Source organism: Pelmatolapia mariae, linkage group LG23 (assembly GCF_036321145.2).
Source record: "Pelmatolapia mariae isolate MD_Pm_ZW linkage group LG23, Pm_UMD_F_2, whole genome shotgun sequence".
NCBI classification, from domain to species: Eukaryota; Metazoa; Chordata; class Actinopteri; order Cichliformes; family Cichlidae; genus Pelmatolapia; species Pelmatolapia mariae.
Genome location: NC_086246.1, coordinates 40,376,140 through 40,392,216, shown reverse-complemented (window position 1 = coordinate 40,392,216; position 16,077 = coordinate 40,376,140). Strand labels below are relative to the sequence as shown.

Below are 16,077 nucleotides of genomic sequence, written 5' to 3'. Positions count from 1 at the left end.
ACTGCATGAGTAAAGATCATTCATTCTCTAGAAGAGCAGCACAGTTAGCAAACCTTCGCAGAGGCATTACAGCTGTTGAAGTTATGTCATATTCTCATCTTCTCATCATCATATTTTTCCTGTGTGGGTATTGCATGTACATTTTAGAATACTGCAGAGGCTATCACTGCGCCATGAAAAGTCCTCAGTAAAGTCCTGCACACCCCAAAAGGTCTCAGGCACAGCCATCCAAAGTCTCCAACACTTTGTGCTTTCTTTGGTGATATTACATATGCATATGTATGTTCTGAGAGCATCTCTGGAGATAAGAAAGTGTAAACAATAAACAAATATAGCAGCACAACATTTAGCAGGCTTTGATGTAACCCAGGTAGCAAATGCAACCCTAATAAAATAGCAAACACAACCATAAATGTCAAGAAATACCAATATGTAGTAGAGACAGTTCATACTAAAATTTTTTTAAAAAAAATCATTTTGTCTGACTAAAACTTCTGAGTAAAGAAGAAAGATATTTTGTAGCAATCTTAACATCTTTAACATGCCCTTTCCCTCTGAGTTTACAAGGTGGTTAGAGACGAGCACTAAAAAGGACTAACAGCCCAACTAACAGGATGTAACAGCGTTTTTGAGCTGTAATGATGCACCGCCTGCTGGAACTCTTATAGCAGACACAGTGGAAAAATATTGGAACACTGGGAAGTGTAGAAACTAAAGATATGTAATCAAAAATATCTGTGACTGTCTCATAAAAAATGGAACTTATTAACATGTACTCCACAATGTTAGTTGGCCTTGTAGCCATGAAGTGCTATAATTTGACGCAGTGCTGATGTTTGAATAATATCTGTGCAGCTACACTGACTCATTTAGTGACAGGATCAGCAGATTACAGTTTGTCTGCATCAGTTTTTCCTTTACAGGCACAGCTGCTGCTCATTGAGGAGCCACGCCCAGTTAGTTTTAGGTTTGTTTCTTTTTTTTCTTTCTTTTTTTTTTTTTTTTGCCTGTCCCGTTTGGCTCTTTTGCCATTAGAATTATTGTCTAAAGGTGAAGAAAGATGCCCAACGGATTTATTTTACCAAATAGACCATCCCAGCCTTGCCGTAATGGTCTATTTGATTCACCTTTTATTGTTTATTTTATTTTATTTTCACTTGCTAAATACGGGACAGACATGACTGGGGAAAAGAAAGGGAAGAAAGAAAGAGGGAAAGAAAAACAGCGGGGAAGAGGGACGGGGATAAAGGGCAAAAAACAAAAACCAACAAAATAAGCAGACAAAAAATACATCTATCAATCACCTGGATCACCTGTTGAGAAAGAAAAAAGAGAAAACAAGCAGAAGAAAAAAAAAAGAGCAACATAATAAACATCATTACGATGATCTATGGGAATATAACAGTAAATACTAAATATTAAACATTATTGTGCAGCACGTAAGATCGACAGCGCACAGTGTGCTTTGAGGTAGGAGCCAAAAAGGGTGTAGTTTGTGTGTGTGATCACCTGTGTGTACACCTGTGAGCATGAGCGCGCTTGTATTTAAAAGGTTCCTTCATGTAATGATCTGCTAGAGGGTGTGGGGAGCCACAGCCCCGTCCTCCAGGGCATGAAGCAGGTATGGAGGAGATCAAGACTCCAGACATCCAGAGGCCCCCAGAACACGAGAGACCAAGGAAGACCAACAGAGGGGCAGCCGCGCCACTGTCCCAGAAAGAGCTGAGGAGAGTCCCAGATGAGGGGTCACTCAGCAGCCGCGGAGCAGAAGCCAGGGGGGGTTGCAGTGACGTGCCCGTGAGCTCCGCCGGCAGCCAGCTGTGCCAGAGTGACCGAGCCCCAGGCCGAGAGGCCGAGGGCACCCCACCTCCGAAGTGGCCCGAGCGAGCCCCAGGTTCCAGGCCCCGATAAGCAGCCACCAAGGAGTGAGCCGGTGTGTACCTGGACGCCCATCCCCGGACACAAAGAACCACCAACGCACCGATGTTTGAGGGTGTCTGCCACTGGCAGGGGAAGTGGTGGGGGGAGATAGGCCTCCAAACCTTGGAGGGCCTGAGATGTCCCTAAAGAGGTGGCGTCTGATACCCAACCTGACATATAGACACAGACATACAGGAAAACACTCAAATACAAACATCCATTCCCACCCTCATGCTCTCATAGGCAATTACTCAACACTCACCCAACGTGGAGACAGACATAAAGAGACACTGTACACACAATCACACTCCCCAAGCGTACTCTAAGCCCCAGGTCTAGGTACCCTTGCCCCTGGAGGGGGAAACTGCACCCAGACCCAGGTAGTGTTACCCTTTTCCCTGGGGCGGAGAGAAGAAGACTGCCCCGGCTCCGCAGCAGCAGGGAGGCCCCACATTCCAGACCCCAATCGGACTGCCAACTCCTCCTCCTAGCCCCCCCGCTCCAAAAGGCCGCAGAGAATGGGGGTGTGTGAAGACTCCAAACCTCCCTCCGCCCACTCATATGTAGTGTTGATGCATGTGTGTTCTAAAGTGCATTTAAAACCCAGGAGGGCATGGAGCTACCTGCCAGAGAGCAGCAGGTAAGCGCATAGCCCCTCCTGCTAGCCCTCAATGTCTACGTGTATTTAAAATTGAGAGGTGGGCAACGACGCCAGGGGTGAGGTTGTACACCCTGATGGTCTTTTGGATTCCGTGTAGCGTGCCCACCCTCAAGATCCTATATGTATGTGTTATGAGAGTGTGAGTAATGTGAATGTCTAAGTTGTGGGATAAAATTGAGGCACAGGCAGCCAGAAGGGGACAGAGGGGGGGGGGGATGCCTCCCCTGCACCCTGGTGACACACCTTTACCCCCAGTAGCGGTTTTAGATACGGGCGACACGGGCGGTTGCCCGGGGCGGCATTGTGGTGGGGGGCGGCATCACGGGCATCGGCAAAAAAAAAAAATTGCTCGTACTCATGCTGCCCCGACATCATGCCAGCGCACATTGGGAATGGCATAGGTACCGATCGGTTTTCTATCGCCCATTTGCTGGGAGTAAGGGCGCCCTCCGTTTGCGAGGTGCGCCTGCTGCTTGCGGCACAGGGAGGAGAGGGCGGGGCGGCGGGGGATTCTCTGGGTGGCTGGAGCAGCGTCTAATAACCAACTTGCAAAATAAAACAAAATAAAAACAAACCAACAACACGAAAACAGCAGACATTATTATACAGACTTATAATTTGCACCGATGTTTTTTCGAAATTCTATACGCGAAAAGTGAGCGCGAGAGCCCTCGGTGCGCCTGCTCGCTGCTGAAGTCAAAGTAAACTTTATTGTTATCTCCGCTACATACAGTCCAGTATATAAAGAGACGAGACGACGAGGCTCCAGTTACAGCAGTGCAAGTAAACAAACAATAAATATAAGAAGAGTAAGAAAATAAATATACACTTTAGGACCAGGGGTAAAGGGATCAATAACAATTTAAAATGTATATTTTATATTTTGTTGATTTAAAGTCTCACACACAACCCGTTTTTAAAGTTTAAAAAAAGGAGAAAAGAAGAGGAGGAGTGTAGCGACTTCCACAGTCGCTAGAGGCCGGGGATGGAGCCTGCCTATTTGCCTGACGCGCTGTCACCTGTACGCAATAATGCGAGAGGTGGAATTGCTTGCTTGTCTGTGAAGGTTCTCAGTCATCCAGGTTGTCGTAGTCAAAGGAGTTTGCAAAGAAAGGCGTCTGGACTTCTTTAAGTTGCTTGAAGACGTTTCACCTCTCATCCGAGAAGCTTCTTCAGTTCTAAGGTCAAATGGCCGAGAGTCCCAGATTTAAACCCAGTGGGAGTGTCCCCCCAAAGAGGGACAAAGGACCCCCTGGTGATCCTCTAATCACATGAGCCAAGGTGTGAAAGCGGGTGTGGGACCTAATCAGCCAGGGTTTCGGGTGAGCTCATTGTGAAACCCGGCCCCACCTTGTCATGTGAATTCCTGAGGTCAGATGGGCCAGGATGTGAGTGGGCGTTAAGGCGTCTGGGGAGGGAACTCAAAACTGGATTATAGATGGCAGACAGTTGGTGTCGTAAACCACCGCCTCTGTTCAAAGATGGTCGCTCACAGTGGACATAGATGGCCTCTTTCACTCCTCTTTCACTCCATCTGTAAGGACAGATGGTCACCATCTGTCCTCTTAAAGGACAGCGACCATCTTTGGTGACCATCTGTCCTCTTAAAGGACAGATGGTCACCAAAGATGGTCGCTCACAGTGGACATAGATGGCCTCTTTCACTCCTCTTTCACAACACAAACTGTTTGAAAGAGGACTCCATCTGTCCTCAAGAGGACAGATGGTGACCATCTGTCCTCAAGAGGACAGATGGAGTGAAAGAGGAGTGAAAGAGGCCATCTATGTCCACTGTGAGCGACCATCTTTGAACAGAGGCGGTGGTTTACGACACCAACTGTCTGCCATCTATAATCCAGTTTTGAGTTCCCTCCCCAGACGCCTTAATGCCCACTCACATCCTGGGCCATCTGACCTCAGGAATTCACATGACAAGGTGGGGCCAGGTTTCACAATGAGCTCACCCGAAACCCTGGCTGATTAGGTCCCACACCCGCTTTCACACCTTGGCTCATGTGATTAGAGGATCACCAGGGGGTCCTTTTGTCCCTCTTTGGGGGGATACTCCCACTGGGTTTAAATCTGGGACTCTCGGCCATTTGACCTTAGAACTGAAGAAGCTTCTCGGATGAGAGGTGAAACGTCTTCAAGCAACTTTAAGAAGTCCAGACGCTTTTCTTCGCAAACTCCTTTGAATTGCTTGCTTGTTTATTAAAGTGCTTGAAAAGTTTACAGAGCAATGTGATCGGCTCGCGATTCAAACTCTTAAAACATCACAGGCTCTAATGCAACAAGGGGAAACTCGTTGTGCTGCGGTCAACAAAAACTACGGCTACCCAGCCCTCCTCTCTGTCAAAATCAAACCAGTGAATGACAGACTGACAACGCCCTCTTAATGTCACCGCTAGCACCCACGTGACTCCCATTACACATCACCATAGCAACCAAACAAATGAAAACCCAGTGATCATTAAAATTCAATACATTTAACTATGGCTCCTACAAGGAGAAACGAGCAAAAGATACAGGTAAGCAGATGTGTCATTGGATAATGGCAGGTCATGTATCCTAAAACATTAAGAATCAGAATACTTTCTTAATCCCTAAGGAAATTATGTGGGTTACAGTTCCTCCAAGAAGAAATGGTAAAAATAGTAACAGTAACAGACTAAACTCCAAACAATATATACAATAATATAATATTAATTAGTCAGTGTCAATTGTTGAATTGTCCTGTTCCCATTGTATGACGAATTATGATGTCTGTTTGGTAGCCGTTTGCATACTATGCATACTCTCTCTCTCTCTTCATATATAGGGTCATATATGTGTGTGTGCGTGTGTGTGTGTGTGTGTGCGTGCGTGTGTGTGTGTGTGTGTGTGTGTGTGTGGGGGGGGGGGGGGGGGGGGGGGGGGCGCCAGAGGGCGTGTTCGCCCGGGGTGCCAAACAGGCTAGGACCGCCACTGTTTACCCCAAGGCCCTGCATGTGTGGGTGATTGTGGTGGAGCGGGAAGAGGGAGGCAGCTGGAGATGGGGAGGGAATGAAGGGAGGGGCAAGTGACCCCTCCCTGGGGCCAGCTCCCCCGCTGACCCCAGTAGGCACCCCCATACTCTGCAACCCGCCAGGGAAAGGGGGCCCAGGCCCATCCGGACCGGGGCCCAGTTCAGCAGCGCCACCTGGCCCCACAGAGCCCGGGACAGCCCACCTGACCCCACCACAGATAAAATTGCACCCACCCCGTCATCCACTCATCTTCCAGACTACACAAGACAATAGACGCCCAGGCTGAGATCTTCCTCCACCTCTCCTATATCTCCCCCTCCTGCAGAGTGAGTTCCTGAAGAGAGGAGACCTCCTGCAAGATGTAACAGCCTCCCCCACCAGTTGAAAAGCCCCCCAGGTGGCTCGATGCACCGGCGGCACCCTGCGCCAGGGCACAGACACCCACCTGCCCACAACCCCGGCAACACACCAACAAGGACCCAAGCCCCCAAGGCCCAGCTAGGGCCTTGGTGGCTTGGTTTGTTTCTTATCACTTTGTGTTTACACACCTCTCTGCATTTAATCAGTACTTATTATTAATCTCTGGCTCTCTTCTACAGTGTGTCTCTGTCCTGTCTTCCTCCCCTCACAGCCCACACCTCCCTGAGCCTGGTTCTGTTGGAGGTTTCTTCCTGTTCAAAGGGAGTTTTCCTTCTCACTGGCACTAAGTGCTTGCCCATTGAGGGTCATCTGATTGTCTCTATTATTGTAGAGTCTTCACCATGAGGTGTTTATTGTTATGATTTGTTGCTATAAAAAGTCTAATTGAATTGAATTTGGACTGTGGGAGGAAACCAGAGCACCCAGAGATCTGGCATAAGTCTCATTATCATGCAGACACGGCCAGAGCAAGATTTTTAGAGGTTGTCTGCTTTTCTGCCACTAGAAGGCGCCATTTCAACATTTCATGCTGCTGAAGCTAAAATACTGTCTGATAGTAGACAGCTGCAGTGCTGGGCACTTGGCTCATGACGAGGTGATTTGTGTATCTGTACTTTGTCATTTCCTTCTGTCCCAGGTTCTGTCTTTGTTTTTTTCTTACAGGTGCAGATCCTTTGCACTTTTCTATCTGTGCTCTATCCCTTTATTATGTTTTCTCTCTTTTTTTCTTCCCATTCCTTTTTCTTTCTCTTTTTCCTCCTGCCTGTCAGCTTATACACATTGCACACATACTGCAATAAAGGAAATAACACTAATAGAAATGAGTAAATAAACAGACAAAGAGACAAAAGATAAAGTTTCCTTTATTGTCGCTATACTTAGGCGTCTAACAGTGAAACGGGAAAAAATGAAAGCAACACACGAAGAAGAGCCTACAGAGAATTCATAGAGCTGTTTTGTTTTTTTGTTTTTTTAGCACCACTCGCTTTTCCAGCCTTTTGTTTTGTTTTGAGTAGTTTTTTGTGTGTGAGTTTTTTTTTCCATATATATATATATATATATATATATATATGTATATATATATATATATATATATATATATATATATATATATATATATATATATATATATATATATGTATTATGTGTCTGTCCAGACACATATGTATATATGTGTCTGGACTGTTGGAGTGAACCAGACCACAGAGAACAGAGAGAACCTGCAGGGACAGGATGCACATGCACACTCACACTGAGACTCCACTGTGAGCTGTGACCACTGTGACCATCACCACTAAACCAACTCGTGTTATTTCAGTGCAAAGCAGAAATTACTGTAATAAAAATAAGTGTATTGAAGCTGAATTATCTGTACTTGGCTGGTAAACTAATTATTTCTGTGCACTTCACAAACACAACACAGTGAAGAGATTAAAGATTAAAATGCCAGATTACAAAATATTTTAGATAATGTTGTGTAAATAAATAGACTACAGTGGTATATAACCTGATTCTGTGAAACAATTTGACAATTTTGCCTGTCAGCTACTATGAGGTACTGTTGATAGACCCACATGATTGTTGCTGCATGCCCTCCTGGGGTAACACTGAGTGTGGTCACTTCCGCTCTCACCGACTCACAATGAGCGTGTTACTTCAGTCTTGTGGGAACAGCAAACTGTAGAAGTGATCATGTGACAAAATTATTCTCTTTAAAATTTTAGTTGTTATTTTCTAGGCTAAATTTTTTTCTCACTAAAATATTACAGACGAAATTTGGACTGCGAGATATTTGTATTTCTGTTTTTGGTTCCTCCGATGAAGCGATTGCCAGCACCGTGTTTACATTTTAATAATGCAAAACCCAAACTTTATGGGTTTTGTTTATCACTATTTGGGTTTTTTAGAATTGAGTTGATCCACAGGCGGTATTTTGAGATGTCTGTAAAAACATTGGGTACATCAGGATAGTCACAGCATTTGTTGTTGTTGAAGGAAGCGACACCAACAGCTATTCCTTTGCACACCAGCGGGCCGCCTGAATCACCCTGTGAGGAGGAGAAAAACTTTTGAGTTGTCTTTTTAAGTTTCAGTTTTCGATAAGAGGCCAAATTACAACGTCAGTGATTGGACCTTAAACATACCTGACAGAACCCTTTGTCTGTGCCATAACCACCTGCGCAGATTACATTAGCAGGAAGACCAGGCCACAGTTCCTTACAGACCGTTTTGTTGACGACAGGCACATCCACCACTCTCAGCTCATTAACAGTTTTACCAGCAGTTCTAGTTTTTCCCCATCCAGACACCTGACACACTTCATTTTCTCTTAGGTGTACTTTAGCAGATGGCAGTGGAATTATTTTTACTCTGTCGTTTAGTTTAACTTTTCTGGAAAGCTGGAGACAGTTAGCATTAGAAATGCTTGCACTGTTATGCAGTGTAAATAATTAGATCACAAAATGATATCACCTTAAACCTTTAATGTTTCAGTATTAGTTTAGTTCATACTTACTTTAAGGAGCATGATGTCATCACCGTACCAAGCCCTTTGATAAAATTTGGGCTTGAATTTCTTTTCAATTGTTATTTTTTCTTGATGGGACTTAAGATTGTGAGTGCCGAGAACAACGTGCGTGGGATTGCTGGAAGAGTAATCATTGAAATCAATACACTCTCTAAACCAGTTTTAATGCTGTCAGTCAGATTCTGCCGCTGTAGAAGAATAATGACTTACTCTGTGGCACAGTGTGCAGCAGTGAGCACAAAGTCTGCAGTGATGAGAAATCCTCCACATACGTGATGAGTGTCGCTCTGCAGTGAGGCCATGTACAGCAATGAGTTCTCTGGAGCCTTTTTACCCTTTATGATGTCACTCCCATGTCCTCCAAAGAGGAAAAAAAAAACAAGTTGATGCTCCCGTCAGATAGTCAGAGAATAATGACCGATGATTAATTCTTACCAGCTTGTCCGAGACATGTGAAAACATGGAAGAACAGAAGTTTCTGCAGAGTGTGCATGATGCCATCAAAACACCACATGTGTCACGTCCACCCTTTTATGGTGCAGCTTGCTACAATGACTTCTAACCACATCCTGTATGGTTACAAGGTAAGCTACACATACATGGATAATCTTTCATTATCAATATGAAACACATTTATAATTTTGCGATTGTGTGTATATATTTATTTTAGTGTCCAACACATATATTCACATTAATTTTCTTTCTTTATCACCATTTGAGGCTCAATTTCAGATCAACTTTTGTGATTTAAGACTTTTCAGCTTCCTGATTTGGTTTATTGGGCACATTTTTGGGCCTCCTTTTCTTCTGAAATAGAAATAAATTGACTTAAAAATCTTTAAGTCAATTTAAAAACATTCTTTAGGGTTTTCATTTCCTTGTTTGTGATGTGAGATTATTATACTATCTTATGCCACCTTATACTTCTAATCAAAGAATTGTTGAATCATTATACAGCTATAGGTCACATTATGCCTTGGATTAAAGATTGTGAAATCATTACACTGTTTTATGATGCTGCTGATTTATAAGAAATACTGTTTTCAGAGAATCTTGGCCTTATTTGTCTGATTAGAAAGAACAGAACATACTGCACAGGAAGCCAAGGTCCTAACTTAGGCTCACTGAAAGAGAAAGAATGTGGATGTTTAGGTTTTATGACTTTGGAGAGGGCCTGAAGCTATAAGAATGTGAGAAACGGTCAGACACTTCGAGATCTGGCGGACACCCTCCTGTCCACAACTCCCGTCCGGACGTTTATGCTCAAAGTGTTGTATGGAATAATGAGAATTGTATGAAATAAAGAGATTGTTGATTGAGCATTTATACACCAAGTGTTGTCCTTCAGCCCAAAGATCAAAGAATTGGGATCTTTAACAGTGACTATAAGGAGAAACTACACTAATTGAAAAAAAACAACAACACTTTTTTTCAGAATAAGTTTGTTAAATTTCGGATACTGATGCAGTTACAGTAAATAAGCTGACATTTCTTTTTTCTTTGATGTAAGAGGAGTGATGAGACTGATATGGAAAAAGAGAAACAAGTAATCAAACACTTTAAGTGTCTGTCTGTGGTTTTCACCAGCACTTTCCACCAGCACCAAAACCACAGTGTCCAGCTCCACAGACATATTAAACATATCTGTCTGTGGAGATATGTGACATATTAAACATATCTGTTTAATATGTCACTGTTTAACTACCACCAGGGGTGAAACATGATCGAATTAGTACAAACAAACAAAATCACTTAAATAAATAAATAAGGATTGTTTTTAATTTAATTATCAGAGTGATAACTCAAAACTAAAACTAAAAATCAGTTAAAGGGGATCACTTATTATCACACTTATGATTAAAGTGTTCTTCTGACATTATTTTATCTTCCTTTGTTAAATCAGTTACCTGCTGCCAGTAGGTGTGTCTGTGTTTCGGATTGGTCATAAGCTCTCAGTGCCATGCCCTTTAAATAAATACACTCATAACTAAACTGTGAAATCCCAGATTGCTCATTAAGCTAATGATATTAAGGTAAGTGTAGCGGAGAGGATCTGGAATAAACTAAATGTGATTTATAATAACACAGGTCTAACAACATGGCAATTTTCATTTCATTTCATGTTCTGAAACACATATCAGAAAGAAAAAAATTCTAGTTCTAATAAATGTAATAATTTTACTAAAACTATTGCACATGACTGTTCCTTGCCTGAATATAAACTTATAGTAAAGAGCATAAAACAAGCACCAAGCCCAGTGTATCTTTAAGATATGGGCTTGAATATGTTTTTAATAATTTTTCATTGCCAGAATCAACATGTGTAGGTTTCCTGAAAGTTTACTAATTGCGAAATGATCAGTGCATTTTCTAAACTGTTGTAAAGACATATGTTAGAGACTGCCCGATGATGTTTGACTGGCTCTCACTCAGTTGTTTTCAGCTTAGACCACAACCTCTCAGGCCTCCACAAACACGATCGCACCTGTTCTGCATCCAGACCACATCTGCTTTCACTTTACTGAGCTTACCATGTGACAGCTCTCTCTCTGTCGCTTTCTTTCGCTGTTTTCTTTTGCACTAAGAACAAACTAGTTTTATTATTAAGCCAAATACATAAATGAAATATATGAAATCAGTTATTTATATGACCATATACCTAAAAACTATTTCAGTAATTTTTCATATATTTATTAAGATGTCATGCTACAGGGAGCTCTGCACTGTCTGATGCAGTACAGGATCCCAGCACACCATGCTCTGATGCAGCAGCACAGATGCTGATATTGGCCCCATGCTGTACAGATATTGTGACGGTTGTCCACTGGACAGTGAATTTCTGACTTACTTCTCCTCAAAATTTCAAACCTGCCTTATTCACAAACATGAATTCATAATGGTTTTCACCAGCATGCAGGATCATAACCATCTAAATAATGATATTTTGGACAGAGAATCACAGAAAAACACCTTGTTTCCATATCCAAACATCTACGATGTGGTTTTACACATGGTTTCCAGGATCTTTTCAAAGGTCAAAGGTCGAATACATTTAATAAGTCCATGTATTCACTAACATAGGCTGCCATGGCCCAGGCAAGTGTCAGGACCTGCCCAGACTGCCCCGTTGTCTCCATCTCATGTCCCAGAGTGTTCTCTCCTCCCAGCTCCCGTGTCATGGTCTGTGAATTAGTCTGTGTCTTGCCCTTGTGTCTATTTATGTCTGTGTCTCCTTCTGACCTGCAGTGCGATCTCCCTCATAGCTGTGCATTTCTCCACGTGTTCTGTTCCTAAGTTTCTCCTGGTATAGTTTGTAGTATTTCATATCCAGCAATAAAAGCTGTGTTTTTTTAGTTAAAGTCCTGCCTGTCAGTCTGCATTTGGGTCCAATCCTGCCAGCTTCACAGCCAGTTCATGACACTTTTTGGATTGAATAGAGCTTCTCATATCTATATGATTGTTATTACATAGATATACAAAATGTTATTATAGATACAACACACATCTACACAAATGCATTTTTTTTACTATACAAAAAGACATGCTGTGGAAGAGATCCAGAGGTTAAGAATAACTAATGATTAAATGCAGTGAGGTGTATTAACAAATAGTGAAGAAGAAAGGGAATCCCTCAGCAGCCTACACCTGCTGCAGCATAACTAAGGGAGGATTCAGTGTCACCTGATCCAGCCCTGACTATATGCTTTATCAAAAAGAAAAGTTTGAAGCCTAATCTTAACAGTAGAGATGGTGTCTGTCTCCTGAATCCAAACTATTTTTCTGTTATTTTCATTCTTATAATTTCTGTCTTTGTTGTTGTATTAAAAAACACATCAAATGCTTAAACTAGAAAAACATATCAACTCAGGGTTGACTTATTCAGATACCATCAGGCACAGTGCACCCTCCAATTTCATTCTAATGTAGTTGGTAGAATTTGGAGGTTTCGACTCTTTTGTATACATATACTGTGTTATATTATATACTTCTTCGCCTTTGTGTTTTAGATTAAGAGTCGATGCTCTACACTCGCAGTTAAGAAACTATTACTGTGGTTAGTAAAACTGCACGTGCACTCACAGAGCTTTTCATCTGTTGAATTATCATTCATTCAGCGTCTGCAGCATAAATGTGAATTTATTAATTCAATTTCAATTCAATTCAATTTTATTTATATAGCGCCAAATCACAACAAAAGTCGCCTCAAGGTGCTTCATAGGTACAGAGAAAAACCCAACAATCATATGACCCCCTATGAGCAAGCACTTTGGCGACAGTGGGAAGGAAAAACTCCCTTTTAACAGGAAGAAACCTCCGGCAGGGAGGGGCGGCCATCTGCTGCGACCGGTTGGGGTGAGAGAAGAAAAACAGGATAAAGACATGCTGTGGAAGAGAGACAGAGATTAATAACAAGTATGATTCAATGCAGAGAGGTCTATTAACACATAGTGAGTGAGAAAGGTGACTGGAAAGGAAAAACTCAATGCATCATGGGAATCCCCGGCAGCCTACGTCTATTGCAGCATAACTAAGGGAGGATTCAGGGTCACCTGATCCAGCCCTAACTATATGCTTTAGCAAAAAGGAAAGTTTTAAGCCTAATCTTGAAAGTAGAGATAGTGTCTGTCTCCCGAATCCAAACTGGAAGCTGGTTCCACAGAAGAGGGGCCTGGAAACTGAAGGTTCTGCCTCCCATTCTACTTTTAAATACTCTAAGAACAACAAGTAGGCCTGCAGAGCGAGAGCGAAGTGCTCTAATAGGTTGATATGGTACTACAAGGTCATTAAGATAAGATGGGGCCTGATTATTTAAGACCTTGTATGTGAGGAGCAGGATTTTGAATTTAATTCTGGATTTAACAGGAAGCCAATGAAGGGAAGCCAAAACAGGAGAAATATGCTCTCCCTTTCTAGTCCCTGTCAGTACTCTTGCTGCAGCATTTTGGATTAACCGAAGGCTTTTCAGCGAGTTTTTAGGATATCCTGATAATAATGAATTACAGTAGTCCAGCCTAGAGGTAATAAATGCATGAACTAGTTTTTCAGCATCACTCTGAGACAGGATATTTCTAACTTTAGAGATGTTGCGCAAATGGAAGAAAGCAGTCTTACATATTTGTTTAATATGTGCATTGAAGGACATGTCCTGGTCAAAAATGACTCCAAGGTTCCTCACAGCATTACTGGAGGCCAAGGTAATGCCATCCAGAGTAAGAATCTGGTTAGATACCATATTTCTAAGATTTCCAGGGCCGAGTACAATAACCTCAGTTTTATATGAATGAAGAAGAAGAAAGTTAGTGGCCATCCAGGTCTTTATGTCTTTAAGACATTGCTGCAGTTTAACTAATTGGTGTGTGTTATCTGGCTTCATGGATAGATAGAGCTGGGTGTCATCTGCATAGCAGTGAAAATTTATGCTATGTCTTCTAATGATGCTGCCTAAGGGAAGCATGTATAATGTAAACAGAATTGGTCCTAGCTCTGAACCCTGTGGAACACCATAATTGACCTTAGTGTGTAAAGAGGACTCTCCATTTACATGTACAAATTGGAGTCTATTAGATAGATATGATACAAAGCGCAGTACCTGTAATACCAACAGCATGTTCTAATCGCTCTAATAGGATATTATGGTCAACAGTATCGAACGCTGCACTTAGGTCTAGAAGGACAAGCACAGAGATGAGTCCACTGTCAGAGGCCATAAGAAGATCATTTGTAACTAGAGCTGGGCGATAGAACGATAACGATATGTATTGCGAAATAACTTTTTCTCGATAGAAAAATTTAACTATTGCAATAGGTCTCATCTCTCTTGTCCTCTTAAAAAAAGAAAAAAAGAACAGCCAATCCAAATTAAGTAGCGCAGAGCCTAACCAATCACAGCCGCAGCGTCACGTCACGTGACTTGTTACGTACAGCACAAGTGCCAAGGCGCACATGTGTATTTGTTTATGCAGCCGGGCCGCCCGGGTAATGGAGGAAATGAGTGTGCCGACTAGAGAAAAATCAACCGAGAGCGTGAGCGAAGGTTACCGAAGAAAAAAACGATGATGGTTCCAATACCAGAGAGATTGTCGAACGGAAGGGCCATAGAAGTTCCGTAGTGTGAAGGTATTTCGGCTATTTCAAGTCTGACAAAAAACAGAGTAGCGCGCACTGTAAATTGTGCCGAAAGCAAGTCTGGATATACAATAAACCGGTGCATGCTCAATCTCTGACTGAAAGCGCTAATTCGTCATTCGGCTTTTGTCAGACTAAAGTCACTGTTAAAACTGTTTGAAAAGCTAAGCTATACAACAAGGAGAGATTGACAATTTCCTTTTAGTTCTCAGTTTATTTGATATTGACAAAAGTTAGTCAATTTTGTCTGTTCTTCTGTAAAACGAACTAAGATTTATTTTTAGAATTAAAATTTTGTTTCTAAGTGGAATTGACAATTTAGTAGTCTGTTTTGTTTGTTCTATTTTGAAACTTAAACGCTTTAGCAGCTGCGTTTTGTGTAGTTTGCAATATTTGCCTTTATTTATCTGAAACTGAAGTTTCATGTTCCTTAAGTACATCTACCCTGTTGAACTTATTATGGGAAATAAATATTTAAATTAAAACAAGCTGCTAATTATTTCACATTTTACTTGTAAGCAACAGCACATTTAAATCTTACAAATATAGTTATTTGGCTTATATCGTGATATATATCGTTATCGCCAGAAATGAAAAAAACATATCGTGATATGAAAAAATCTTATATCGCCCAGCTCTATTTGTAACCTTCACTAAAGCTGTTTCTGTGCTGTGATGAGCTCTGAAACCTGACTGAAACTCTTCAAATAAGCCATTCCTCTGCAGATGATCTGTTAGCTGTTTGACAACTACTCTTTCTTTTTTTTTTGCTTTTTTTTTGCTTTGTTTTTTTTTTGCTTGTTTTCTCTTCTTTTTCTCTCAACAGGTGATCCAGGAGTGTTTTTTTTCTTTGTCTTTGTAAGTGCCCTTTCTCACTGTCCCTCTTCCCTTCTGTTTTTCTTTTCCTTCCTCTCTTGCTTTCTCTCTTTCCTATCCCCCAGTCATGTCTGTCCCGTCTGTAACAACTGAAAATAAAATAAATAATAACAACAAAGGTTGATCAAATGGACCAATACGGCAATGCCATGATGATCCATTTGGCAAAATAAATCCATTGGGTATCCTTGTTGGTCTTCAGACAACAATTCTGTCGGCTAAAGAACCAAATGTGACAGGCAAAAGGGAAAAAAAAAAGAAAAAAAAAAAGACAACTACTCTTTCAAGGATTTTTGATATGAAAGGAAGGTTGGAGATTGGCCTATAATTAGCTAAGACTGCTGGGTCTAGAGATTGCTTTTTGAGTAAAGGTTTAACTACAGCCACCTTGAAGGCCTGTGGTACATAGCCGATTATTAGAGATAGGTTGATTATATTTAAGATTGAAGAATTAATTAATGGCAGGACTTCTTTGAGCAGTTTTGTAGGAATGGGGTCTAAAAGACACGTTGATGGTTTGGAGGAAGTAATTATTGAAGTTA

General features: G+C 41.8%; 1 protein-coding gene across 1 annotated transcript; it reads right to left on the bottom strand.

Moving 5' to 3' along the window:
* Positions 1-7,877: 7,877 nt before the first annotated feature.
* On the bottom strand, positions 7,878-9,026 carry LOC134621259 (mast cell protease 4-like). Its single transcript, XM_063467687.1, has 5 exons — positions 8,969-9,026; positions 8,744-8,891; positions 8,522-8,651; positions 8,151-8,405; positions 7,878-8,054 (listed from the first exon to the last, which is right to left on the bottom strand). Exons 1-5 carry the CDS (start codon positions 9,024-9,026, stop codon positions 7,878-7,880), a joined length of 768 nt encoding a protein of 255 aa, XP_063323757.1.
* Positions 9,027-16,077: the final 7,051 nt, after the last annotated feature.